The sequence below is a fragment of the Theropithecus gelada genome, chromosome 11, assembly GCF_003255815.1.
Source record: "Theropithecus gelada isolate Dixy chromosome 11, Tgel_1.0, whole genome shotgun sequence".
Lineage (NCBI taxonomy): Eukaryota > Metazoa > Chordata > Mammalia > Primates > Cercopithecidae > Theropithecus > Theropithecus gelada.
The window spans coordinates 70,749,940-70,776,666 of record NC_037679.1 but is presented as its reverse complement, the minus strand read 5'-3'; the positions used below and the strand labels follow the sequence as shown (position 1 = coordinate 70,776,666).

Genomic DNA, 26,727 nt, shown 5'->3' with positions numbered 1-26,727 from the left:
CTGGTCAACATGGCGAAACCCTGTCTCTACTAAAAATACAAAATTAGCCGAGTATGGTGGCACACACCTGTAATACCAGTTACTTCGGAGGCTGAAGCATGAGAATTGCTTGAACCTGAGAGATGGAGGTTGCAGTGAGCCAAGATCACTCCATTTCACTTCACCCTGGGCAACAGAGTGAGGCTCTGTCTCAAAAAAAAGGAAAAGGAAAGAAACCACAAAGATGGAATTTTCATCTACCACACTAACAAAAATTTTTTTTTTTTTTTTTTTGAGGCCGAGTCTCGCTCTGTCGCCCAGGCTGGAGTGCAGTGGCCGGATCTCGGCTCACTGCAAGCTCCGCCTCCCGGATTTACGCCATTCTCCTGCCTCAGCCTCCCGAGTAGCTGGGACTACAGGCGCCCGCCACCTCGCCCAGCTAGTTTTTTGTATTTTTTAGTAGAGACGGGGTTTCACTGTGTTAGCCAGGATGGTCTCGATCTCCTGACCTCGTGATCCGCCCGTCTTGGCCTCCCAAAGTGCTGGGATTACAGGCTTGAGCCACCACGCCCAGCCTAACAAAAATTTTAAAGTCAAACATTCTGAAATTTCGAAATCATTATACCCTCTGAATTCAATTTTTTTTTTTCAAGATGGAGTCTTGATCTGTCACCCAGGCTGGAGTGCAGTGGTGCTATCTTGGCACACTGCAACCTCTGCCTCCTGAGTTCCAGCAATTCTCCTGCCTCAGCCTCCTGAGTATCTGGGATTACAGGCATGGTTTACCATGCCCAACTAATTTTTTTTTTTTTTTTTTGAGACAGAGTCTCGCTCTGTCGGCCAGGTTGGAGTGCAGTGGTGCGATCTTGGCTCACTGCAAGCTCCACCTCCCGGGTTCATGCCATTCTCCTGCCTCAGCCTCCCAAGTAGCTGGGACCACAGGCGCCTGCCACCACACCCAGCTAATTTTTTGTATTTTTAGTAGAGACAGGGTTTCACCATGTTAGCCAGGATGGTTTCAATCTCCTGACCTCGTGATCCACCCACCTTGGCCTCCCAAAATGCTGGGATTACAAGCGTGAGTCACCATGCCCGGCCTAAATTCAATCTTAAAGTGTTTGAGCTTTGGTATGAAAATGCATTTTTGAAGAAAAATAAAGTAAAATAAAAAATAAAAAACTAAAATGTTTGGGCTGTACTTTGAATTCTTTGTTGTGTGTACTAATTTTATAGTAAACTAATAGCTTAAATCAAGCTTTTCTGAAAAGGGCCAGATGATAAATATTTTAGGCTTTGAAGGCATTCGGGACCCTGTTGAAATTACTCAACTCTGCCAGTGCAGGGCAAAAGCAGTCATGGACAATATGTAAACAAATGGGCAAGACAGTTTTCTAAAAAAATTTCATTTTTATGGACATTGAAATGTGAATTTCACATAATTTTCACATGTCACAAAATATTATTCTTGTTTTGATATTTTTCAATTAGTGTTTCAAAACATAAAAGTCATTCTTGGCTGACAGGCCATACAAAAACAGACAGCAGGTGAGGCATGGTAGCTCACGCCTGTAATTCCAATGACTCAAGAGGCCAAGGCAGGAGGATCACTTGAGCCCAGGAGTTTGAGACTAGCTTGAGCAACATAGCAAGACCCCATATCTATAACAAACAAAAATTAGGCACAGTGGCTAACACCTGTAGTCCAGCTACTTGGGAGCCTGAGGCAGGACTGTTTGAGCCCAGGAGTTTCAGACTGCAGTGACAGTCTTGCTCTGTCTCCCAAGCTGCAGTGCAATGGTGTGATCTCAGCTCACTGCAACCTCTGTTTCCTGGGTTCAAGCGATTCTCCCTGCTCAGCCTCCAGAGTAGCTGTGATTACAGGTGCCCACCACCATGCCTGGCTTATTTTTGTATTTTTAGTACAGACAGGGTTTCGCCATGTTGGCCAGGCTGGTCTCAAACTCATGACCTCAAGTGATCCATCTCTCGTCCTCCCAAAGTGCTGAGATTACAGGCATGAGCCACCGCACCTTGCCAATTCTAGTATATTCTTATCAAATGACCCTTGATATGGTTCATTTGAAATAAACATTAGAAGCTCCAGTCAAGCAAAAGACAAAGTATAAGGCATCACTATTTTTTTCACACACCTACCTATCAAATATTTCCTGAATGACTGAGACAGCCTGCAGAGTTAACACTGCAACAGTGAAGTGAAGAAATCCCAGATCTGGGGTCCTGGAATCCAAGAGCCCCATAGAGGAGACATGAACACATCCCACTGCAAACTAAAATGTCTCGGTGAAGGTGAAACTTGCATGGGAATTGGCTATCCAGGAACATTCTGCCCAGGTTGCAAATGAGGTTGGAGAAGTCTTGACAGAAGAGGACTCTTGAAGTTAGTAACAACCATGAGATTTATTGAGTGTTCAAAAGATTCCAGTCATTGCTGAATAATATCCCCTTAAATTTGCCATTAAAAGCATCAGTAGGATTTGAACAGGCAGAGGAGACAGGGAGGAAACACAGCTTGCAAAGGCACAAACATGCAAATGCGCCTGGCATGCCTGGGGAGCATCAGGTAGTCCATAGCAGGAAAGCTAGAACTGAGAGGAGCCCTGAATCCCAGGCGAAAGCTTCCAGACTTAATCTAGGGGACTACATGCAGGCATTCAAGGTTTTCAAGCCAGGGATGAAAGGAACAAGATCTATGCTTTATTTTTATTTTATTTATTATTTTGTGACAGGGTCTCACTTTGTCACCCAGGCTGGAGTGCAGTGGTGCAATCTCAGCTCACTGAAGCCTCAACCGCCTGGGCTAAAGTGATCCTCCTACCACAGCCCCTCAAGTAGCTGGGACTACATCCATGCACCACCACACCCAGGTAAGTTTTTTGTATTTTTCGTAGAGATGAGGTTTCACCAGGTTGGCCAGGCTGCTCGTGAACTCCTGTGCTCAAGTGATCTGCCCACCTTGGCCTCCTGAAGTGCTGAGATTACAGGTGTGAGCTGCTAAGCGCAGAAGCAAGATCTATGTTTTAGAAAGGTAATTCTGGAGCTGGGAGGAGATTTTGTAAAATCCAGAGAGCCAGAGGCAGGGAAAGAGTTAGGAGGCTGATGACATCACTTGGGTGAGAGAAGGCAAGGGTGGAGGCAGTGGGAATGGAGAGAAGTGAATTGGTTCTTAAGATATTCTGGAGAAAGTCAAGAAACTTTCTGTTCACTGATCTTTATGTTCTTCCCCACTGCCTTTTTTTTTAGAGACAGGTTCTCTAAAAAAGCCTGTTGCCCAGTCTGGGATGCAGTGGTGCAATCCTAGCTCAAAATGGGGTCTCACTGTGTTGCTCAGGCTTGGTCTTTATGTTCTTTGTAAAAGAATAGATTCAGCTGTCTGCAGAACAAGAATATTTGGGGGTGGTAAGGAGCAGCGGGAGCAGACAGTCTGGAACAGCCCCTGAGGTAAACATGACAGAGATATGAGTGAAGGAACAGAGAGGCTCAGGTGTAGCACCAAGGGCCCACCTGAGGCTGGAGCTCAGAAACTAGCTTGTGCAGCCAGTTTGCATGGCTGAGTAATTTGGTCAGCAGTGCTGGAAAGCCTAGACATGCAGGCATAGAAAACCTGTGCCTGGGTTGATTCAGGATGGAGAACTGGCCAGCTGGCCACCGCAGAAGCTCAAAAGGAGAGGGATGGCTGTCTGTCTGCCCCTTTGTCCTTCTTGCTGGCTGGCATGAGAATGTGATAGCAGCAGGTGAGACAGCCAAGACAGACCACGAGGTGAGAGTGGAAATGAAAAGTCACAGTAGAGCAACATGCTAGAAAGAGCTGGAGTCCCTGATACCACAGAGTCACATCACACAGTGCCCCAGACCACATACCTGGGCTTTTATGTGCAAGAGAAACTTCTAGCTTGTTTCAGTCACTATTTTTTTTAGGTTTTCTACTGCCTGAAGCCAAAACGACTCTAACTAGTAAAAGCTGAACTGAGTAGAAAAGAAGTAAAACCAGGAAGGGGCAGGTAAAGAGAAGACCAGACACCAGAGGGCTGACTCTTACCCTGTCAGTCCAGAAGCAGGTTTAGAGGGAGTGGGGTAGAACAGAGGAAGGCTGTAATCAAAAGGGGACTTTCAGCATTCTAGATTTCAGAAGCAGCACAGTTCCCAAGAAAAAGTGGTTAAATTCTTTGGGTTTTTTGTTTGTTTGTTTTTGAGTAAGGGTCTTCCTCTGTTACACAGGCTGGAGTGCAGTGGCATGATCATGGCTGACTACAGCCTCAACCACCTGGACTCATGTGATCCCCCCACCTCAGCCTCCTAAGTAGCTAGAACTACAGGTGCATGTCAACGTGCCCAGATAATTTTTAAATTTCTGCAGATATGGGGTCTCATTATGTTGCTCAGGCTGGTCTTGAACTCCTGGGCTCAAACGACCCTTCCACCTCGGTCTCCCAAAGTGCTGGGATTACAGGCCTCAGTCACTGTGCCCTGCCTTGGTGGTTAAATTCTAATCACAGTACTCATGGCAGCTCATCATTGATTGAGAATTTAGGATGCACTGAGCAATCACTGTGCTAAGCAAGTGCTTCCCACGGATAACTCTCCGCCAGATCCCAAGGAGGAAGGCACTACCATTAGCTCTCATTTAATGATGAGGAAAGTAAGATCTGGAGAAGCTAAACCATGCGCCCAAGACACTCAGCCCCCTAGTGGTGCTTGGAATTTGACTCGAGAGCCAGAGCATGGCCTGCTAGGACACACTGCTGCCCAAGTGTTCCCCTCTGCCTTCCTGATCACCCTCCATTCTCTCACCGCCACCCTAGTCCCCCAAAGTGAAACAGAATGAATAGCTCACCCGCAGCGACTCTCCCGGGAGAAGGAATGAGAACTCCGCCCATGTCGAAAATCACTGCTCTATAGGTGCTGCCTCCAAGGTGCGTCCATCGGTGGGACCCCTGGTGCCTGCGCTGGATGTGTTTCAGGAAGGCTGTCCTCCATGCCCACTGGAGACAGGAGGACTGGAAACAGCTCCTTACACACATGGTGAAGCCGAGGCTGTGTGGGAAGAAGGCACGGGGCGTGACGTGCCTGCACTGCCTCCCACGCAGGCCTCCATCCTGGAGTCAGAGGGGCCAGCCAGACATCTCTAACCCATCTCCAACAGGCACTTCGAATCACACCCACAACTGACCTCAGTGTCTCCTCCCTCCCTGGCTACTCGGTCAAGGGCTCCATCGCCCACTCGGCTGCCCAAGCTAGAAAGCTGGGACTCGCCCTGACTTTTCGCAATTTCTTTTTTTTTTAGAGACGGAGTCTTGCTCTGTCACCCAAGCTGGAGTGCAGTGGCACAATCTCAGCTCACTGTGAGCTCCGCCTCCCGGGTTTACGCCATTCTCCTGCCTCAGCCTCCCGAGTAGCTGGGACTACAGGTGCCCGCCACCACGCCCAGCTAATTTTTTGTATTTTTAGTAGAGACGGGGTTTCACTGTGTTAGCCAGGATGGCCTCAATCTCCTGACCTCGTGATCTACCCGCCTTGGCCTCCCAAAGTGCTGGGATTACAGGCATGAACCACCACACCTGGTAACTTTCCGCAGTCTCTACCTCACCACGCCCCATATAGTTCTGTGCTGTCAAGTCTTCCTCCTGAAAATCTCATCTACCTCTTTGCATTCTCACTGCCACCATCTTGCCCATGGATCCTAACTGGCCCCCTTGCCTCTTCTCAGACCTCTCTCCAATTTTTTCTTCACCCTCCAGTCAGAATATTCTTTCAAAATTGCAAATCTGGGCCAGGCACAGTAGCTCATGCCGGTAATCCCACCACTTTGGGAGGCCGAGGTGGGTGGATCACCTGGGGTTGGGAGTTCGAGACCAGCCTGACCAATATGGAGAAACCCCATCTCTACTAGAAACACAAAATTGGCTGGGCATGGTGGCACATGCCTGTAATCCCCTCTACTCTGGAGGTTGAGGCAGGAGAATCGCTTGAATCCGGGAGGCAGAGGTTGCAGTGAGCCAAGATCGTGCCATTGCACTCCAGCCTGGGCAACAAGAGCAAAACTCCATCTCAAAAAACAAACAAACAACTCTTTCAACGGCTCCTCATTGCCCTTAAAATAAACTCTCAATTCCTAAGCCTGGCTTAAAAGGCCCTCTAAGGTCTACTCCCATCAGGCACAGTGGCACGGGCCTGTAATCTCTTCACTTAGGGAGGCTGAGATGGGCAGATCACTTGAGGTCAGAGTTGGAGACCAGCCTGGCCAACATAGCGAAACCCCATCTCTACTAAAAAACACAAAAATAAGCTGGGCATGGTGTTGGGTGCCTGTAATCCCAGCTACTCGGGAGGCTGAGGTAGGAGAATTGCTTGAACCTGGGAAGCGGAGGTTGCAGTGAGCTGAGATTGTGTCACTGCAGTCCAACCTGGTTGACAAAGCCAGACTCCATCTCAGGAAAAAAAAAAACAAAAAAAAAAACTCATTCCTTTTTGCAGCAACTCCCCATTTTTTCTCCTCAACCTGGGATGATCTGGACACGCATATCTACATGCAGTTTCCTCAAACCCATGTTCTCCTCCTTTGCAATGCTGTGTTCCACCAGCTGCCTGGCTAATTCCAAACAGTCCTTTGGGTTGTAGTTTACCAGTCACTGTCTTCATGAAGCCTCTTCTGGAAGTCAGAAAAGACTCATTAGGAGTCTCTCCTGTGTGCTCCTAAGATGTCCTGTACTCGCCTCCACCTAGCACTTACGATGACACCCTCACACCACAAAACACTATCATTTCCACTTACAGATCACTGCAGCAGCCTGGTAACTGTTCCCCAAACTTACTTTCAAACGGTTCAGAAAAAAAAAAAAGACAGACACAACACACATACATGCACATGTATACAGATGCACACCTATATACACCTGTGTATAGAGAAAACCAAATATGGCCAGACGTTAATAGTGAGTCTAGATGAAAGGTATAACGGGAGATTATTGTTCTTTCAACTTTTCTATAAGCTTGAAATAAAAAGATGGGGAAAAAAACAAAATAATGAAAGCAAATTCTAGTTTCTTCATGAAAATTTTTAAGCTTTTGATGTGATTTCTACAGTTAAAAAGCTTACTAAAAATCAGGAGAGTGCAAAACAGGTTGGTAAGACAGCCTCTGAGTTTAGAGGAGTCAATTCCGTGGGGCCAAAAGGACTCCATAACTATATAGTTTGAGCATCCCCCATCCAAATATCTGAAATCTGAAATGCTCCAAAATTAGAAACTTTTTTTTTTACTTTTGAGAGTCTCACTCTGTTGCCCAGGCTGGAGTGTAGTGGCATGAATTTGGCTCACTGCTACCTCTGCCTCCGGGTTCAAGTGATTCTCCTACCTCAGCCTCCCAAGTAGCTGGTACTACAGGTGGTACCAGGCACCACCATACCTGGTTAATTTTTGTATTTTTAGTAGAGATGGGGTTTCGCCATGTTGGTCAGGTTGGTATCAAACTCCTGACCTCAGGTGATTCACCTACCTTGGCCTCCCAAAGTGCTGGAATTACAGGCATGAGCCACAGTGCCCGGCCAGGACTCAAAAAACTGCACAGGTTGAGCATCCCTAATCCAAATATCCAAAACTCAAAGTGATCCAAAATCCAAAACTTTTTGACCCCCCACACGATGCCACAGTGAAAAATTCCACACGTAAGTACTTAACACAAACTTTGTTTCATGCACAAAATTATTTAAAATATTGTATAAAATTACCCTCAGTCTATATGTATACAATGTATATGAGACATAAGTGAATTTCATGTTCAGACTTGGGTCCCAACCCCAAGATATCTCATTATACATATGCAGATATACCAAAATCCAAAATCTGAACTACTTCTGGTTCCAAACATTTGGGATAAGGGATACTCAACCTCTATAAGCACCTAGAGAAAGGACTCTTAAGTGGTAAATCCTGAATATAATGTGTTTCTCATGTATAGTCAGCCCTCTGTATTTGTGAGTTCCACATCTGCAGATTCGGCCAACCACAATAGAAAATACTCTAAGTAAAACAAAACACACACACACAGTACGGGCGCAGTGGCTGACACCTGTAATGCCCAGAACTTTGGGATGCCAATGCAGGCGGATCACCTGAGGTTGAGAGTTCGAGACCAACCTGGTCAACATTGTGAAACCCCGTCTCTACTAAAAATACACACACAAAAAATTAGCTGGGTGTGGTGGTGCATGCCTGTAATCCCAGATACTCGGGAGGCTGGGACATGAGAATCACTTGAACCCGGGAAGTGGAGGTTGCAGTGAGCCAAGATCGCACCACTGCACTCCACATTCCAGCCTGGGTTATACAGCGAGACTCCATCTCAAAAACAAACAAACAAAAAAACCCAATAAAATAACAATACAACAAAAAATGCAAACAAAAAATACAGGCTAACAACTATTTACATAATACTTACACTGTTTTAGGTATACATATATATGTATGTATATATTTATATATTTTGATATGAGTATAATTTGATACATATAATATATATTAAATATATATATTTGTTGATATGGTGTCTCCCTCTGTCACCAGGCTATAGTGCAGTGGCATGATCTTGGCTCACTGCAAACTCCGCCTCCCAGGTTCAAGCGATTCTCCTGCCTCAGTCTCCCAAGTAGCTGGGATTACAGGTGTGCGCCACCACGCCCGGCTAATTTTTGTATTTTTAGTGGAGACAGAATTTCACCATGTTGACCAGAATGGTCTCGATCTCCTGACCTCGTGATCCACCCACCTCAGCCTCCCTAAGTGCTGGGATTACAGGCGTGAGCCATCATGTCCGGCCAGTATTATAAGTAATCTAGGGATTACTTAACTCATATCCTGCTTGCCCTGAGAATACTGTGCTGGCAGCGTGCTGCACATTTTTTGCTTTCTCTTTTTTTTTTTTTTTTTTTTTTTTTTGAGACAAAGTCTCGCTCTGTCGCCCAGGCTAGAGTGCAGTGGCGTGATTTCGGCTCACTGCAACCACCTCCCGGGTTCAAGCAGTTCTCTTGCCTCAGCCTCCTGAGTAGCTGAGACTACAGGGCTTGCCACCATATCCAGCTAGTTTTTTGTATTTTTAGTAGAGAGGGGTTTTCACAATGTAGGCCAGGCTGGTCTTGAACTCCTGACCTTAAGTGATCCACCTGCCTCGGCCTCCCAAAGTGCTGGGATTACAAGCATGAGCCACTGTGCCTGGCCAAGTACTTTTTTTTTTCTAAACGGGAAATGGGTTAAAGCATATAGGAGGGTGTGCATAGGTTATAAACAAATGCTACACCATTGACTATCAGGAACTTGAGCACCCACAGATTTTGGTATCTGCAGGGAGTCCTGCAACCATCTGCTGAGGATACCACCGTGCAATGACAGTAAGTGGAAATTTGCTCAATTTGGGGGCAATATTTGAAACTAAAAATGTCAAGATTCATTCGTATTTTCAGTTTAACTTACGTTCCTATGCCAAGGCCAATGTTTATGATAGAAGGAGAAATTTACTTACACACTTGTAAAAGTGGTCAATACATTTTGTGTGAGGGCTTAGTGGAGATGAAAAATGCTTTTGGGGCCTGAAGGGGCAACTTTAATCCTTATGGAGGACACTGTCCTCCACGTAGTCCCGCTAACCAACATGTGGGAAATGTTCCCACAAGCAGTCTGCTTATTCCTTCAACTACAGAAGACTGTTCTGCTCTAGCCACTTCCCAAGGCAGGAAATGCTGTCATTTCTCATACCTCTAGGCCTTGGTACCTGCTGTGCTCACTGACTGGAACACCTTTCCCTGCTTTATCTGTTAGATGAATTTCCATTCACTTTGACATCATAACCTCAGTTTTAGCTCCTCTGGGGAGCCTTTTCTTTTCTTTTTCCAGGTAGAGTGTGGGACTTTTTTTTTTTCACTCCCATTGCCTCTTCTCCAAATCTTTGGCAGAGCACTTACCCCATTACGCAGTAACTGCTTTCATTTTTTTTTCTTGAGACAGAGTCTTGCTCTGATGACCAGGCTGGAGGGCAGTGGAGCAATCTTGGCTCACTGAAGCCTCTGCTTCCCAGGTTGAAGCAATTCTCCTCCCTCAGCCTCACATGTAGCTGGGACTGCAGGCGTGCACCACCATGCCCAGCTAAGTTTGGTTTTTTTTTTGACAGAGTCTTGCTCTGTCTCCGAGGCTGGAGTGCAGTGGCTCGATTTCGGCTCACTGCAAGCTCTATGTCCCAGGTTCACATCATTCTCCTGCCTCAGCCTCCTGAGTAGCTGGGACTATAGGCGCCCGCCACCTCGCCCAGCTAATTTTTTGTATTTTTAGTAAAGATGGGGTTTCACTGTGTTACCCAGGATGGTCTCGATATGCTGACCTCGTGATCCGCCCACCTTGGCCTTCCAAAGTGCTGGGAATACAAGGTTTTGTACTTTTTTTTAGTAGAGTCGGGATTTCACCATGTTGGCCAGGCTGGTCTTGAACCCCTGACCTCAAGTGATCCTCCCATCTCAGCCTCCCAAAGTGCTGGGATTACAGGCAAGAGCCACCGTGCCCGGCCTGTTTTCACGTCTACGTGTTCCTGAACTCATAAGCTCCTTTTAAAACAAGGACTATCTTATTCATCTCAGTATATATATACACACATACACACACACACACACACACACACACATACATCCCCTGGGACTTAGTACAGGTTTTAGACACATAGCAGGTGCTTCATATGAGTTGGAAGGATGCATAAACTGGAGATATCAGAAAATAGGGAAAAGCTGGGTACAGATTTAATCCTTGGCAGCCACAAAGAGCTGTAACATTCCCAACCTGCCCAACTCTGGCTAACAGTTCTAGTTATCTGTTACTGGTATCTACCATAAAGAAGATTTGTCAGGCTGGGCGCAGTGGCTCACGCCTGTAATCCCAGCACTTTGGGAGACCGAGGAGGACAGATCACCTAAAGTCAGGAGTTCGAGACCAGCCTGACCAACAAGGCAAAACCCCATCTCTACTAAAAATACAAAAATTAGCCAGGCATGGTGGCAGGTGCCTGTAATCCCAATTACTCGGGAGGCTGAGGCAGGATAATCACTTGAACCTAGGAGGCGGAAGTTGCAGCGAGCCAAGATCGTGCCATTGCACTCCAGCCTGGGCGACAGAGCGACACTGTCTCAAAAAAAAAAAAAAAAAAAGATTTATTTGTCTTCTTCCTGATACTCAAAATGGGATTAGCATGATAATGCAGACTTGCTACCTAAATGATGCTCTCATAAAAATGCACACACAGTGTGTGTTGTCATACATTAAGAAGATGCTTGGGGCCAGGCGCGGTGGCTTACGCCTGTAAATCCCAGCACTTTAGGAGGACGAGGCGGGCAGATCACGAGGTCAGGAGTTCGAGATAAGCCTGACCAACATGGTGAAACTCCATCTCTAAAAAAAATACAAAAATCAACTGGGCGCGGTGCTGCGCGCCTGTAGCTCCAGCTACTTGGGAGACTGAGGCAGGAAAATCACTTGAACCCAGGAAGCTGAGGTTTGCAGTGAGCCGAGATCGTAGGGAGCCAAGATCACACCACTGCACTCCAGCCTGGGCAACAGAGTGAGACTCTGTCTCAAAAAAAAAAAAGGTTTGTTTAGTAAAGAGATACAGAGTGTTGGTTCTGGATTCAGATTGCCTGGATTTTAATTCCAGCTCTGCCACTACTACCTGTGTAATCCTGAGCCAGTTACTCTTTCTCCGAGCCTCAGATTACACCTCTGTAGAATAGGGACATAGTACCAGTTTCATAAAGTTGTTGTTACCATTGCATGAGACAAGGTATATGAAACACTCAAATTAGTACCTGGCACACATTGAAATGTTATCTACTACAGTAATATACTAAAAAAGTTCACAAGAGGTCTCATAGGTTTTATGCATATAGTATGTGTGTATGGTTTATGCACTTTCACCTAACCCTGTGATTCTTCAACGGGGTTATGTTTTTTAACCCCAAGAAGACATTTGGCAAGGTCCAGAGACATCATTGGTTGTCACACTATCTGGGGAGAGGTGCTACTAACATCTACTGGGTCAGGCCAGGGATGTTTCTAAACACTCTACAATGCTGAGGACACCCCGCCCCCTTGCCAAAAACAAAAAAGAGTAATCAGGACCCAAAATGTCAATACTGCAGAGTTGAGAAACCCTGATTTAAACAGGGCATGTGGAAACGTATTTCATAGGATGTAGTCACAAGATCTATATACACATATATCTTGTAGTCATGTCATAGACACATAGTCCACATACACACACATCTAGAATGTACTATGTACTTATATATGTATTATACAATGTACCTAGAGTAGCATCCTGTCATGTACGTGTCCCATATGCATTAATTGTGTCAATATCTACATACAAAAGCCAGTCTGACATACTGGAAAGAATGCTGAGCCTCAGAAAAGCTAATGTTATCTCCATATACATAATTCCATTTCATCCTCACAACTGCATGAGGATATATCATGCCAACTTTATGCAATGACTATACTATCAAGACTGCACAACTGCTGATGTAGGTCGACCTCACAGTACAGACAGGAACTGTGTTTATCTTATATGCCAATGTATCTCAAGCATCCCAAGGGTGTCTAGACTCTCAGTAAACATTTGTGAAGTGGTAGCACTTTGGGAGACCAAGGAGGTCAGATCAACTAAAGCCAGGAGTTTAGGTGGTTAGGAGTTAGGCGAGGGGAGGAGTCAAAGTGGGGAGGAGGACCCAGGTCTAACTGCAGCACTGCGCTCCTAACCAGCAGATCACCATCTTTTCTTTTCTTTTTCTTTTTTTTTTTTTGAGACGGAGTTTCACTCTTGTTGCCCAGGCGGGAGTGCAGTAGCACAATCTCGGCTCACTGCAACCTCTGCCTCCCGGGTTCAAGCGATTCTCCTGTCTCAGCCTCTCAAGTAGCTTGGACTACAGACGCTCGCCACCACGCCCGGCTAATTTTTTCTATTTTTAGTAGAGAGGTTTCACCATGTTGGCCAGGCTGGTCTCGAACTCCTGATATGAGGTGATTCGCCCGCCTCAGCCTCTGGGCTGGGATTACAGGCGTGAGTCACCGCGCCCAGCCAGATCGCCATAGCGATCGAGTCACCACTCTCTAAGGCCCCTTAGAAGCAACTTCACCTCTCTGAGCCTCGTTGTACCTATCTGTAAAGTGGGACAGAAACAAAACCACCCATACTAGGGTTAGAGAGAGGAGTCAAACACAACCAAAGGGGCAAAGTTCTGCATAACAGATAGCTCGGACAATTCGGAGACCTCGCGGAGCCAGGGATCCCGCGCCGTCAGCCGAGGTGGGTTAGGACCAGGCCTCTAGGGCAGGCAGAGGTTAACTCGCGGCTGTACGAAAACACGCAGCTCGGCCTAAGTGCGGGACCCCAGCGTTAGCAATCGCCACGACGTCCTTCCGCTCCGACCTCCTTGAGATCCCGTACGGAAGGGAAGTGGCTGACCCCATGCCGCGCAGCCCAATCGCGGTGCGCGGTCCTGCGCGCATGCGTAAACCGCGGGTCAGCGACGGCGGCCGGGAGGCGGAAGTGGAGGTTGTTGTGGCTCCGAGGGCTGTTCAAGGAGCTGCTGCTGCTGAGGCGGCGGCCACTGCGTTGAGGCGGTGGCGGGGCTGCCGGCCCCGGGCCGCTCGGCCTCTCGGCTCGCCTTCCAGCCTCGCCTGAGCCCGCCGGGGCCCGCGCCGGCCAGCGCCTGCCCTATGAGTGTGTCACTGATTGTCATCCGATTGGAGCTCGCGGAACACTCGCCCGTCCCCGCCGGCTTCGGCTTCAGCGCCGCGGGTGAGTCCCGCGGCCTCGCCACATTCCCTGTAGCCGGGTCTGGGTCCGGAGCGCTCCCTCTCCCAAAGTACTGGCCCGGGAAAAGCCCGCGGCTAGGGCTCTTGCCTCAGGAAGACATGGAGAGGTGATCAGGATCCCTCTTTCCCATCCACCCTTGAGAGGCCTTCCCGTTTGTTATCTCAGGGAAGCCCTGCCCCCGAACCTCCTTCCCTGTGCCGTCTGAGGGCATTCCGTTTATACCTGGCACGGCTCCCTCTCGAGAGAGTCGAGTGGTGTGTCTGTCTCACTTGCTTCCCTCTGGGCTTCGTAAAGGCAGGGACTGGGTCCCCAGCAACGCTGGACTGTCCCTGGATTAATTAAATTGTTCCCTTTTGGAAAGATATCCATTGAGGTGCCCCTTAACCATAGTCATAACTAAAATTTAGACACTCCCTATATCCCAACACTGTACTAAGCACCTTTTGTGTATTGTATTCTTTAATTATCTTTGCAACAGCTCTGAGAGGCAGATGGGTGTGGCATGTGCCTCTTACACATTGGGAAACTGAAGTTTAGTGATTTAAATCATTTACCCAAGGTGAAATGATGGGTGAAACTGGGATTCTCACTCAGTGAGCTGGACTTGAGTCTGAGCTTTTCACATCAGTAACACAAGGAAGCTCCTTAGTGGGGAATGCAGCTCTGGCTCTGTTCCTTGGTCCTCAGATAATTAACTAATAATAACATTCATTCAAGAAATACTTGGTCGGGCGCGGTGGCTCACACCTGTAATCCTAGCACTTTGGGAGGCTGAGGCGGGCGGATTACCTGAGGTTGGGAGTTCGAGACCAGCCTGGCCAACATGGTGAAACCCTGTCTGTACTAAAAATACAAAAATTTGCTGGGCGTGGTGACAGGTGCCTGTAATCCTAGCTCATGGAGAGGCTGAGGCAGGAGAATCACTTGAACCCGGGAGGTGGAGGTTGGAGTGACCCAAGATTGTGACACTGCGCTCCAGCCTGGGTGACAAGAGATAAAGTCCATTTCAAAACAAAACAAAAAACAAAAAAAAAACTTACGCTCATATTTGCTGGAGCTTTTATTGTGTGCTGAATCGGACAGGGTCTCTGCTTTAATGGCAGCAGCAGTTTCGTGGAGGAAACATTATTTAAATAAGTGCAGAATACGTGTAGAATTACAACTGTGGTAAGTGCTGTGAAGGAAAGGAGAAACAGTTTGGGAAACTATTACAAGAAGATGTGTTTGGTTTGGAGAGAGGGATGGGGTCAGGTAGAGATGGTGTCATTGGAAACTTCCTGAGGATATGACCTTTGGAGCTGCAAATTAAAGATTGAATATGATTTTATAGCTTATGAGCACCTTTCCAAAGGCTAAAAGTGGCTTCTGAGTTCTGAAAGTCAGCTGAATTGATATTAGCCGCACATAGACATCCGCGTGGGTCAGTCATGTAGTCATTTATTCATCAAATATTTAGAGAGCTTCCTCTATGTGCTCCGCACTGTGGTATAAGTGCTGGGAATACAGTGGTGGGCAAAACAGGCCTTGTCCCTGCCCTGACAGAACATATATTCGGGATATTTCAGTTAAGCCTCCAAATACCGTTTCACTTTTCATGTGTTTCATTGATTTAAGACAGTAATCACAGATTTTCATGGTTTGCTTCATGGCATGAGCATAATCCAGGATGTTTAAGACTACCCCTACAAGTTTTTGAAATTTTGTTTATTTTTTTTATTTTTATTTTTTTTTGAGACGGAGTCTCGCTCTGTAGCCCAGGCTGGAGTGCAGTGGCCGGATCTCGGCTCACTGTAAGCTCCGCCTCCCGGGTTCATGCCATTCTCCTGCCTCAGCCTCCCGAGTAGCTGGGACTACAGGCGCCCGCCATCTCGCCCGGCTATTTTTTTTTTTTGTATTTCTTAGTAGAGACGGGGTTTCACTGTGTTCGCCAGGATGGTCTCGATCTCCTGACCTCGTGATCCGCCCATCTCGGCCTCCCAAAGTGCTGGGATTACAGGCTTGAGCCACTGCACCCGGCCGAAATTTTGTTTATTAATGGACTTGATATCTTCATTTTGGGCTGAACACAATTTCATTTTATCAGGTGTTACTAAAATGTTAGCTCTTCTGGGCATGATCACTGTTGAACCTTCTCTAAGGCTCCCCCTTTGGCAATTTGCTTTAAAGTGCATGATTTCGGGCCAGGCGCAGTAGCTCACACCTGTTATTCCAGCACTTTGGGAGGTCAAGGTGGGCGGATCACTTGAGGCCATGAGTTCTAGATCAACCTGTCCAACATGAAGCCCTATCTCTACTGAAAGTACAAAAATTAGCCAGGCTTGGTGGCGCGTGCCTGTAATCCCAGCTACTCGGGAGGCTGGGGCAGGAGAATCACTTGAACCTGGGAGGTGGAGGTTGTAGTAAGCCAAGATCACGCCACTGCACTCCAGCCTGGGTGACAGAGTGCGACTCTGTCTCAAAAAATAAAAATAAAGTGCATGATTTCAGAACAGCCCTGCATTTCTGAGTATATTGTCCTGGCTGCTTATTGACTGTTTGCTGGGTACTGCAGTGGTCCCAGAGGTGAGTGAGATGGATACTACAAAGGCTTTTTATCATCTTGGCGGAAGGCAGGAGAAAGAAAAGGGAAACCTAATGATGGAGGAATAGAGAACAGAGAGGAGCTTGTTTTATTACCTTGTATTAATCATTCATGTATTCTTTAGCCGGGGAAATGTCTGATGAGGAGATAAAAAAGACGACACTCGCTTCAGCTGTAGCTTGTTTAGAAGGGAAGTCACCAGGAGAGAAAGTAGCAATTATCCATCAGCATCTCGGCCGTCGAGAAATGACAGATGTGATCATTGAGACCATGAAGTCCAACCCAGGTATGCTTTTAAAACCCTGGACTCTCTTTTGTAATGTGAACCCTGCTTGCCTATTTTATACATGGTGTTTAATGAGCCTATGATTTCAACATCTAGCATACTTTTATCTTTCACTGCCTGGGTGCTTTATATGACACTGTTAAGCCACATTTTAGTGTTTCTAAATATTTCTTCCAAATTAATCCTAACAGTCAGGGTTGACAGTTCAGTTCAGTGCGGGGGGGACTTTTTTTTCTTTTTTTGAGGCAGGGTCTCTGTTGCCCAGGCTAGAGTGCAGTGGTACAATGTCGGTTCACTACAACCTCCGCCTCCTGGGCTGAAGCAGTCTTCCCGCCTCAGCCTCCCAAGTAGCTGGGATTATAGATGCCCTCTACCACAGCTGGGTAATGTTTGTATGTTTAGTAGAGACAAGGTTTCACCATGTTAGCCAGGCTGGTCTTGTACTCCTAGTCTCAAGTGATCTGCCTTCCTTGGCCTCCCAAAGTGCTGGAATTACAGGTGTGAGCCACCACACCTGGCCACTGGGGAGAATTTCTTACCACCTAGTTCAGTGGCAGATCATTAATGTGTCCATATAAACATGTTGTGCCTTCCCCTGCTCTGCTAGCTCATTTCTTTCTTTCTTTCTTTTTTTTTTTTTTGAGGCGGAGTCTCACTCGCCAGGTGGGAGTGCAGTGGCACAATCTCGGCTTACTGCAACCTCCACCTCCTGGTTTCAAGCGATTCTCCTTCCTCTCTCAGCCTCCCAAGTAGCTGGGACTACAGGTGCACGCTACCACACCCAGCTGATTTTTGTATTTTTAGAAGAGACAGGGTTTCACCATGTGGGCCAGGATGGTCTCAATCTGTTGACCTCGTGATCCGACCGCCTTGGCCTTCCAAAGTACTGGGATTACAGGTGTGAGCCGCTGCACCTGGCCAGCCAGCTCATTTCATCTGTGGAAGTGGATGTGTAGATAGTACTACATCTCCAACATGGAGGTGTTCAGAACTGGTAGGTTTGGATTTCAAACTTAGTAACCCTGCATGTTTGTCCCAGTTAGGATTTCATGATAGAAGACACCTGCTTGCATTATGGTATTGCCAAATGTAATAGCCATCCTTAAGTTCCTGAGGGTGTTAATGAGATTTTTATGGGGCAAAGAGAGCTTTAAAGTATGATACTCTCATAAACTCAGCTGTTCTATAAGTAATAGCTCTAAATGCATTACATTATAATTATCAAAGTTTATTCCTCTGACTTGAAATTTTAATCTAGTTCAAGTCCTTGAGCATGTGTCCTATCCATTTATAATCTGCTATTTTTTAATTGGTGAAAGATGAACTAAAAACTACAGTGGAAGAAAGGAAGTCTTCAGAAGCCTCCCCCACTGCACAAAGAAGTAAAGTTCACAGTAAGGAATGCATAAACACTGCCCCAGATTCTCCATCCAAACAGCTTCCAGACCAGATTTCATTCTTCAGTGGAAATCCGTCAGTTGAAATAGTTCATGGTATTATGCACCTATATAAGACAAAGTAAGAAAATCCTTTTTTCTTGGGGGTTAGTCTAATTTTTTTTTTTTGCTTTAGTGTAGTCTCTTGCCCTGAAGGAAAGTGGGTATTTTAAGGTTCAAAATAATACTTTTGTGTATTGTGTGTTAGAGAATTCTCAGATGTTTTACATTTGATTAATCTTGTGGATTGGGTCAAAGCTTTTCCTTATAAAAGAAGTGCCTGTAGATACACTTAAGGGAATATGTGGGGAAAATGTTCTCTTTTTTTCTGTTTTGAAACGGAGTTTCGCTCTCGTTGCCCAGGCTGGAGTGCAATGGCGCGATCTCGGATCACTGCATCATCTGCCTCCTGGGTTCAAGTGATTCTCCTGCCTCAGCCTCCCAAGTAGCTGGGATTACAGGTGCCCACCACCACACCTAGCTAATTTTTTGTATTTTTAGTAGAGATGGGGTTTCACCATGTTGGCCAGGCTGGTCTTGAACTCCGACCTCAGGTGATCCGCCCGCCTCGGCCTCCCAAAGTGCTGGGATTACAGGTGTGAGCCACTGCACCCTGCCAGGAAAATGTTTTGTTTTGTTTTAAGACAGAGTCTCGCTCTGTCGCCCAGGCTGGAGTGCAGTGGCCGGATCTCAGCTCACTGCAAGCTCTGCCTCCCGGGTTTACGCCATTCTCCTGCCTCAGCCTCCCGAGTAGCTGGGACTACAGGAGCCCGCCACCTCGCCCAGCTAGTTTTTTTGTATTTTTTAGTAGAGACGGGGTTTCACCATGTTAGCCAGGATGGTCTCGATCTCCTGACCTCGTGATCCGCCCGTCTCGGCCTCCCAAAGTGCTGGGATTACAGGCTTGAGCCACCGCGCCTGGCCAGAAAATGTTTTATTAGCAGATAGGCATGGAAGGTGATGGGGAATTGAAAGGACAAAGAAAATGATCCACAGCATCTTTGTAGTCTCATGTCCCCACCAAATCTTTACTGAAGAGGCTGCTAAGAAGTCAGTTAACTCATTTCAATTTTATTACCTCTTTTTACCATTTTCTGTGGTTCAAATAAAGCTTGCTGGAGCCCCAAGGAAAGGAAGCATTTGGCTAGATAATCCACAAGCCCAGCCACTACCTCCTTGGGTTATCAGTGGCTGATACCTTAAGGCCGTTCTTGTGCTAACTCATTTGCCGGATCCCTACTGGGAAAACAGTGACTATTCAGGTAGCCATTTTGTTTTTTGTTTTGTTTTGTTTTGAGACAGAGTCTCACTCCGTCACTCAGGCTGGAGTGTAGTGGTGCAATCCAGGCTCACTGCAACCTCCTCTCCCGAATTCAAGCAATTCTCCCACCTCAGAGTAGCTGGGACCACAGGTGCACACCACCATGCCCAGTTAATTTTTTTTAATTTTTTTATTTTTGGTAGAGACGGGATTTCATCATGTTGGCCAGGCTGGTCTCAAACTCCTGACCTCAAGTGATCAGCCCACCTCAGCCTCCCAAAGTGCTGGGATTACAGGTGTGAGCCACTGCACCCAGCCCAGGTAGCCATTCTGGATCACAACTGTCAAGTGAGTTTTACAGCATTTCAAAAAACAAATTGCATTGTGGGAGGATTTTCTTTCCTCTTTATTCCAGCTATCCCAACTTGGTAACATTTCCTGTAATACTCAGTTACATCCTCATAGTTTAGAATTCTCTCTTGCTGGGCGTGGTGGCACACGTCTGTAATCCCAGCTACTTGGGAGGCTGAGGCAGGAGAATTGCTTGAACCCAGGAGGCAGAGGTTGCAGTGAGCCGAGACCATGCCATTTCTCTCCAGCCTGGGCAGCAAGAGCAAGACTCCATCTGAAAAAAAAAAAAGAGAGATAGAGAACTCTCTTATATTTAGAGCTCTTTTTTTTAGGCCCTTTAAGAGAGGTCCATAGCCAGAGTTGTGCTTTTAAGTTAATCAGTGACAGATATTTTTTTTTTTTTTTGAGATGGAGTCTTGCTCTATCGCCCACGCTGGAGTGCAGTGGCGCGATCTGGCTCACTGCAAGCTCCACCTCCCATGTTCATGCCATTCTTCTGCCTCAGCCTCCCAAGTAGCTGGGACTACAGGCACCCGCCACCAGGCCCGGCTAATTTTTTGTGTGTTTTTAGTAGAGATGGGGTTTCACCATGTTAGCCAAATGGTCTCGATCTCTTGACCGCATGATCTGCCTGCCTCAGCCTCCCAAAGTGCTGGGATTACAAGCATGAGCCACTGCGCCTAGCCACCAGTGACAGATTATTATTCAAACATAGATAAGAGTAAAACACTGCAAATTTGCCTAATGCAGATTTCTAACCATAATAAACATTGAAGTGAAGATTAAAAAGTCCAGTGGGGGGATATAATGTAGAACAATTCATTAATGAAATATTAAAATTTTATTTTTTCCTGTTTTCTTGGACATAAAAGTTGTCTACTGTTGTTTAACCATACCTCATCTATTTACGACCCTCTAATTATTGTTTTGTTAGTAAGATGACCTCCTTAAAAGAAGATGTGCGGCGCAGTGCCATGCTGTGTATTCTCACAGTCCCTGCTGCAATGACCAGTCATGACCTTATGAAGTTTGTCGCCCCATTTAATGAAGTAATTGAACAAATGAAAATCATCAGAGACTCTACTCCCAACCAATATATGGTGCTGATAAAGTTTAGTGCACAGGTAAAAGTTATTAAAGTTATTAAAAATCTCTTTGCCACAGAAACTGTGTTATTGAAACTGTATGATAGTAGCTGTTGTGATTTACGGCATTTTGCACTTAAGATTCTTGATATGTCTTCTAAGATATAATTCTAATTCTAGATGTATTTCTAATTTCATTAGCAGAAATACAATTATAACGTATACCCATGGTATTTTTTTTTTTTTTTTTATTTTTTTCCAGTAGAGATGAGATCTTGCTATGTTTTCCAGGCTACTCTTGGCCTTAAGCAGTCCTCCTGCCTTGACCTCCCAACGTTCTGGGATTACAGTTGCTCTGAGCCACTGCATCTGGCCTTATGCCCATGATTTTTTATAGATCAGATTCGGTATGAAATCTAAGGTTTTGCCAGGAGACAGAGGTTGCAGAAAGCTGACATCACACCACTGTACTCCAGCCTGGGTGACAAGAGTGAGACAACATCTCAAAAAAAAAAAAACCCTAGTTTTTTTTTTTTTTTTTTCTTTTTTGAGACGAAGTCTCACTCTGTCACCCAGGCTGAGTGCAGTGGTGTGGTATTGGCTCACTGCAATCTCCGCCTCCCGAGTTCAAGCAATTCTCCTGCCTCAGCCTCCTGAGTAGCTGGGACTACAGGCATGCACCACCATGCCTGGCCAATTTTTGTTTTTTTTTTTTTTTTTTTTTTTTTTGAGACAGAGTCTCGCTCTATCGCCCAGGCTGGAGTGCAGCGGCCGGATCTTGGCTCACTGCAAGCTCTGCCTCCTGAGTTTACGCCGTTCTCCTGCCTCAGCCTCCCAAGTAGCTGGGACTACAGGCACCCGCCACCTCACCCGGCTAGTTTTTTTGGTATTTTTTAGTAGAGATGGAGTTTCACCGTGTTAGCCAGGATGGTCTCGATCTCCTGACCTCATGATCCGCCCATCTCGACCTCCCAAAGTGCTGGGATTACAGGCTTGAGCCACCGCGCCTGGCCAATTTTTGTATTTTTAATGCAGACGGAGTTTCACTATGTTCGCCAGGCTGGTCTCGAACTCCTGACCTCGTGATCCACCCGCCTCAGCCTCCCAAAGTGCTGGGATTACAGGCATGAGCCGTCATGCCCGGCCTGCTTGTTTTTTTTGTTTTTTTTTGTTTTTTTTGTTTTTTGTTTTTTGTTTTTTTGAGACAGAGTCTCGCTCTGTGGCCCAGGCTGGAGTGCAGTGGCCGGATCTCAGCTCACTGCAAGCTCCGCCTCCTGGGTTTACGCCATTCTCCTGCCTCAGCCTCCCGAGTAGCTGGGACTACAGGTGCCCGCCACCTCGCCCGGCTAGTTTTTTGTATTTTTTTTAGTAGAGACGGGGTTTCACCATGTTAGCCAGGATGGTCTCGATCTCCTGACCTCGTGATCCACCCGTCTCGGCCTCCCAAAGTGCTGGGATTACAGGCTTGAGCCACCGCGCCCGGCCCCTGCTTGTTTTTTTAAACAAGTGGTAACTATTCCAGAAAAGCAGTAGTTCCCAAACTTTTTGAAGTTAACACCATCTTATTATTTTCCATTAACCCCACTTCTTTCATTTTCTTTCTTTTTTTTTTTTTTTTGAGACAGAGTTTAGCTCTTGTTGCCCAGGCTGGAGTGCAATGGTGCGATCTTGGCTCACAGCAACCTCTGCCTCCCAGGTTCAAGCCATTCTTCTGCCTCAGCCTCCGGAGTAGCTGGGATTACAGGCATGCACCACCACGCCTGGCTAATTTTGTATTTTTAGTAGAGACGGGGTTTCTCCATGTTGGTCAGACTGGTCTCGAACTCCAGACCTCAGGTGATCTGCCCGCCTCGGCCTCCGAAAGTGCTTGGATTATAAGCGTGAGCCACCATGCCTGGCCTCATTGTCTTTTTAATGAAGTGGAAGAGTGTACCTGTTCTGTGAGCCCCAGAGAGAAGCTTTAGTGTGGAGTTCTGTCTACAAGAGAGTACACAGTTAATATGTTTTATCTTTAGAAAGTACCCTATCATTTAGGGAGACATTTAAAACACGTTTCAATTATCCTGTAGATTTAAAGTTTACAAGTTGACATTAAGAACAGAAAAGCACTTGAATAGCTCCTTTCACTGACCGTCAGAAAGCCTTCCAAGGTTGCCAAGGAGCTTTGCAAAACATGAGAAAATCCTGCCTTGAGCCATATCAGTCTGGTAGCACATGTAATAATAAGGATAACGATGATAATATCCAGCGTTTATCGATGGCTTCTGTATCACTCACTATGCTAAGTGTTCAATATGCTTTGTCTCATTTAATCCTCACTACAATCCCTTGCGGAAATGGTATTGTTATCCTTGTTTTACAGATTGGGGGGGGTGACTGCAGAGGGAGATAAGTGGTTTGCCCAGGGTTACATAGCTAGACATAAATGGCAAGCAAGAGTGGCATCCTCACTTTTAGTTCCAGGGATGCGTTCCTCTTCTAGTAGGAAGTGGGATGAAGGTGTGGGGAAGGGAGGCAGTTGGTTGTGAGACATTCGATGACAGCAGTATTGTTATAGTTTCTACTTAACAACTAGGGCAATAAGCAGATAACAAAGGAAAAGACCCAGACAAAAATGTTCAAGAACATTTAGGCTTTTAAAATAGTCTGAAGTCTTACAAATGCACCACACTCACCTGTTTAATAAACCCACACAGTTCCCTATAACAAGTACTGCCCTTCATAATGTGCAGGTAATACTGTGAATATTTACTGTGAATGGATTTTCCTTGTACTTCTGCACTGTCCTTCCCCTTCTGTCTTTTGATCAAGTGAAGGTGGCTCAAGTTGACAGATGTTTTTCTGTGACTGTGAAACAGGTTGCTGCACGTTCTTCCCCATGGGGCTAGAGCCCTTTATCTTGGTATCATGAGTTGTATTGTTTATTGCTAACTCTGGATCTTAGGGACTGATCCCTATCATCCCATCAAGGATTTTCTAAGACCTAATAATACCCTCTTGGTGTAAGACTGGAAGTTAAACTAATATCGACTGTAATGAGAATAGTGGGCTCAGTAGCTACCAACTATGAAGCACTTACTAGAGACCGGATCCTGTGCCAAGTGCTTTCCATGCATTGTCTCCTTGAATTCTCTCAACGATGCCATGTTGGCTGGGTGTGGTGGCTCATGCCTTTAATCCCGGCACTTTGGGAGGCTGAGGTGGGTGGAACACTTGAGGGCAGTGGTTTGAGACCAGCCTGGCCAACATGGCAAAAGCCCATGTCTACTAAAAATACAAAACTTAGCTGGATGTGGTGGTGCACGCCTGTAATCCCAGCCACTTGAAAGGCTGAAGCAGAAGAAACGATTGAACTTGGGATGCAGAGGTTGCAGTGAGTCAAGATCACACCACTGCACTCCAACCTGGGCAACAGAGCGAGACTGTCTCAAAAAAAAAAAAGATGCCGTGTATTTTACAGTTGAGGAAACAGGCACAGATATGTCACTTGCCCACAGCTAAACAGCTAGTAGGTGTCAGAGTTAGGGTTCAAACTTGGGCAGCCTAACTCCATAGCCTGGGCAGCTAACTACGTTTTTATTCTTTTCCTCACCACAGATTTTTAATTACGGACTCATAAGCCTTCTCTGTATCTTTGGCAATTTTTGAATTTCTGTTGGCCTTAGCTTTAGCTGGAAGAGTTGTGAGGCCAGGTGTGGTGGCTCATGCTTGTAATCCCAACACCTTGGGAGGCCAAGACAGGAGTATCGCTTAAGGCCAGGGGTTCAAGACCAGCTTGGGCAACATGGCAAGACCCTGTCTCTTAAAAAAAATTTTTTTAAAGAAAAAAAAAAAAAAAAAAGCAGGGGGGTTGTGCTTACAAACTTGTAGTGTGACCGTTAGGAAACTTGGTCTTTGGGTAAAGAATTTACAATTCTTCAGGACATAGGAAAAGCAGAAGGAAGTTCAATTTTGTTGTTTTGGGGGGCAGAAAAGGACAGATGACCACTTAATAGAGTATGTTGGCTCCTTTTCACATGCATGCTTAGTTACCACAGCCTTAGCAGACGCCTCCTTGGAGAAGTAGAGGTATGTTCTCAACTCTGTAGTTGATTCCTGTGACAGTGAAGGACCTTGATCATAATGGATTTGTCTTTTTCTGAGTTCATCCTCAGAAGAGAACAATAAAACCAAAAGACTAGAAGGAAACAAAAGCCAGGTTTCTTTAAAGTTTTGGGTCCATACAATGCAAACATTTTCAATAAAAGCTGTTTCTTCTATGTTCTTTGCAGTTAGCTTCAGGCTTTTGTTTAGTGCGTTTAGGTGGTGAGTTGAAGTAGGTACCATATGAATTTTGTTCCCTATTCTCTACCTAATACATGGCACAGGGCCTGGCACATACCAGATGCTCAGAAAATACATAAACAGGAGAAGGTACATTTCTAATACCAAGATTTTAAAGAAGAGATCAATATGTTAACTGGGAAATCTCAGCTGTGTAGTGATGTTGTCGTTTCAAAAAAGTACTTTTTTTTTTTTTTTTTTTTTTACTTTTTTCATTTCTGCCACAATCATCCTAGTTTAGGCCACCATGGCGACTCACCTACATGCCTCTTTTCCTTTTTTATTTTATTTAATTAATTATTAATTTCTTTATTTACTTGGAGACAAGGTCTCGCTCTGCTGCACAGGCTGGAGTGCAGTGGCACGATCTGGGCTCACTGCAACTTTCCCCTCCTCCTTTGGGGGCTGAGGTGGGAGGGCTCAAGCGATCCTCCCACCTCAGCCCCCAAATAGCTGGGACTACAGGCTTCCGCTCCCATGCCCGGCTAATTTTTGTATTTTTTGTAGAGATGGGGTTTCCCCACATCACTCAGGCTGGTCTCACACTCCTGGGCTCAGGTAGCAGAAAGGAATAATTCATTGAATGGTTTTGGTCACATGTCTTATCCTTTCCTCTGAGGAGGCCTGGTCATTTACTGAGCATTTGCAGAGCTTAGACCCCAGGAGGTCTCTGCCAGCCCCTGGTGGTGCCTGAGGCTCTGAAGAGATGAGAGAAGGCCCTGACTTTCAGACAGTCGGTTTTCTCCTGGTGAATCCATGTGCTGATCTTGCTGCTTACTCAGCCAAAAGCATTTCAAGAAGAAGTTGTTGCTCCTGAAGAATGGGGGAAGCCATATTAGGTTGTAACCTCTTAGTATTAAAGAGGCTTCTTGTCCAACAGCTGGCATAAAACATTTTGAGATTAAAATGCGCTATGCTCAATACACTGATTATTTCCTTAAGTAAAGTCTCTCCACCCCAACCTGCCGCCAATTTGCCCCTCCAAAATAAAAGTACATTCAGAATTGATCACCCTTCCTCAGCTGCTTAGCTCACTTGGTCATGTTAAGAAAGCATAAGTAGCCGGGCACGGTGGCTCACGCCTGTAATCCTTGCACTTTGGGAGACTGAGGCGGGTGGATTGCCGGAGCTCAGGAGTTCAAGACTAGCCTGGGCAACTTGGTGAAACCGCATCTCTACTAAAATACAAAAAATTGGCTGGATATGGTGGCATATGCCTATAATCCCAGCTATGCAGGAGGCTGAGACAGGAGAATTGCTTGAACCCAGGAGGCAGAGGTTGCAGTGAGCTGACCTTGTGCCATTGCTCTCCAGCCTGGGTGACAGTGAGACTCTATCTCAGGTGTAAAAAAAAAAAATGTTGGGGGGAAGCATAAGTAATCAAGAATTCACAATTACCTCATTTACCTCATCAGAGGGGAATTAAAAGCTACCGAGAAGCTTACAGTGTCTGTGAGATTCAGAACCTTGTGAGGGTGGACAGGCAGGACTATTTTTGCCTGGTGCAGCACTGAATCTCTTCGTTAAGGTTGATGATGCAGCGTTTCCTTTTGCAGAATTCC

The 26,727-nt window shown here is 46.1% G+C and overlaps 2 protein-coding genes across 4 annotated transcripts in view; one reads left to right on the top strand and one right to left on the bottom strand.

Moving 5' to 3' along the window:
* The window catches only part of ACAD10 (acyl-CoA dehydrogenase family member 10), a 70,253-nt gene extending 56,757 nt beyond the window's left edge, over positions 1-13,496 (bottom strand). Inside the window, exons 1-3 of one of the 2 annotated variants that reach the window (XM_025401180.1) lie at positions 13,295-13,469; positions 4,939-5,031; positions 4,832-4,903 (exon numbers count right to left, since the gene is read on the bottom strand). In XM_025401180.1, coding sequence (XP_025256965.1) covers positions 4,832-4,874 — 43 coding nt within the window. In that variant the 5' untranslated portion in view covers positions 4,875-4,903; positions 4,939-5,031; positions 13,295-13,469. Of the gene's footprint in view, positions 1-4,831; positions 5,032-13,294 lie in introns of both variants that reach the window. The other variant, XM_025401178.1, reaches the window with a different exon arrangement.
* A 42-nt stretch (positions 13,497-13,538) lies between these two features.
* The window catches only part of BRAP (BRCA1 associated protein), a 45,787-nt gene continuing 32,598 nt past the window's right edge, over positions 13,539-26,727 (top strand). Inside the window, exons 1-4 of one of the 2 annotated variants that reach the window (XM_025403406.1) lie at positions 13,539-13,824; positions 16,548-16,709; positions 18,029-18,227; positions 20,692-20,881. In XM_025403406.1, the coding sequence (XP_025259191.1) occupies positions 13,743-13,824; positions 16,548-16,709; positions 18,029-18,227; positions 20,692-20,881 (633 nt within the window). In that variant the 5' untranslated portion in view covers positions 13,539-13,742. Of the gene's footprint in view, positions 13,949-16,547; positions 16,710-18,028; positions 18,228-20,691; positions 20,882-26,727 lie in introns of both variants that reach the window. The other variant, XM_025403407.1, reaches the window with a different exon arrangement.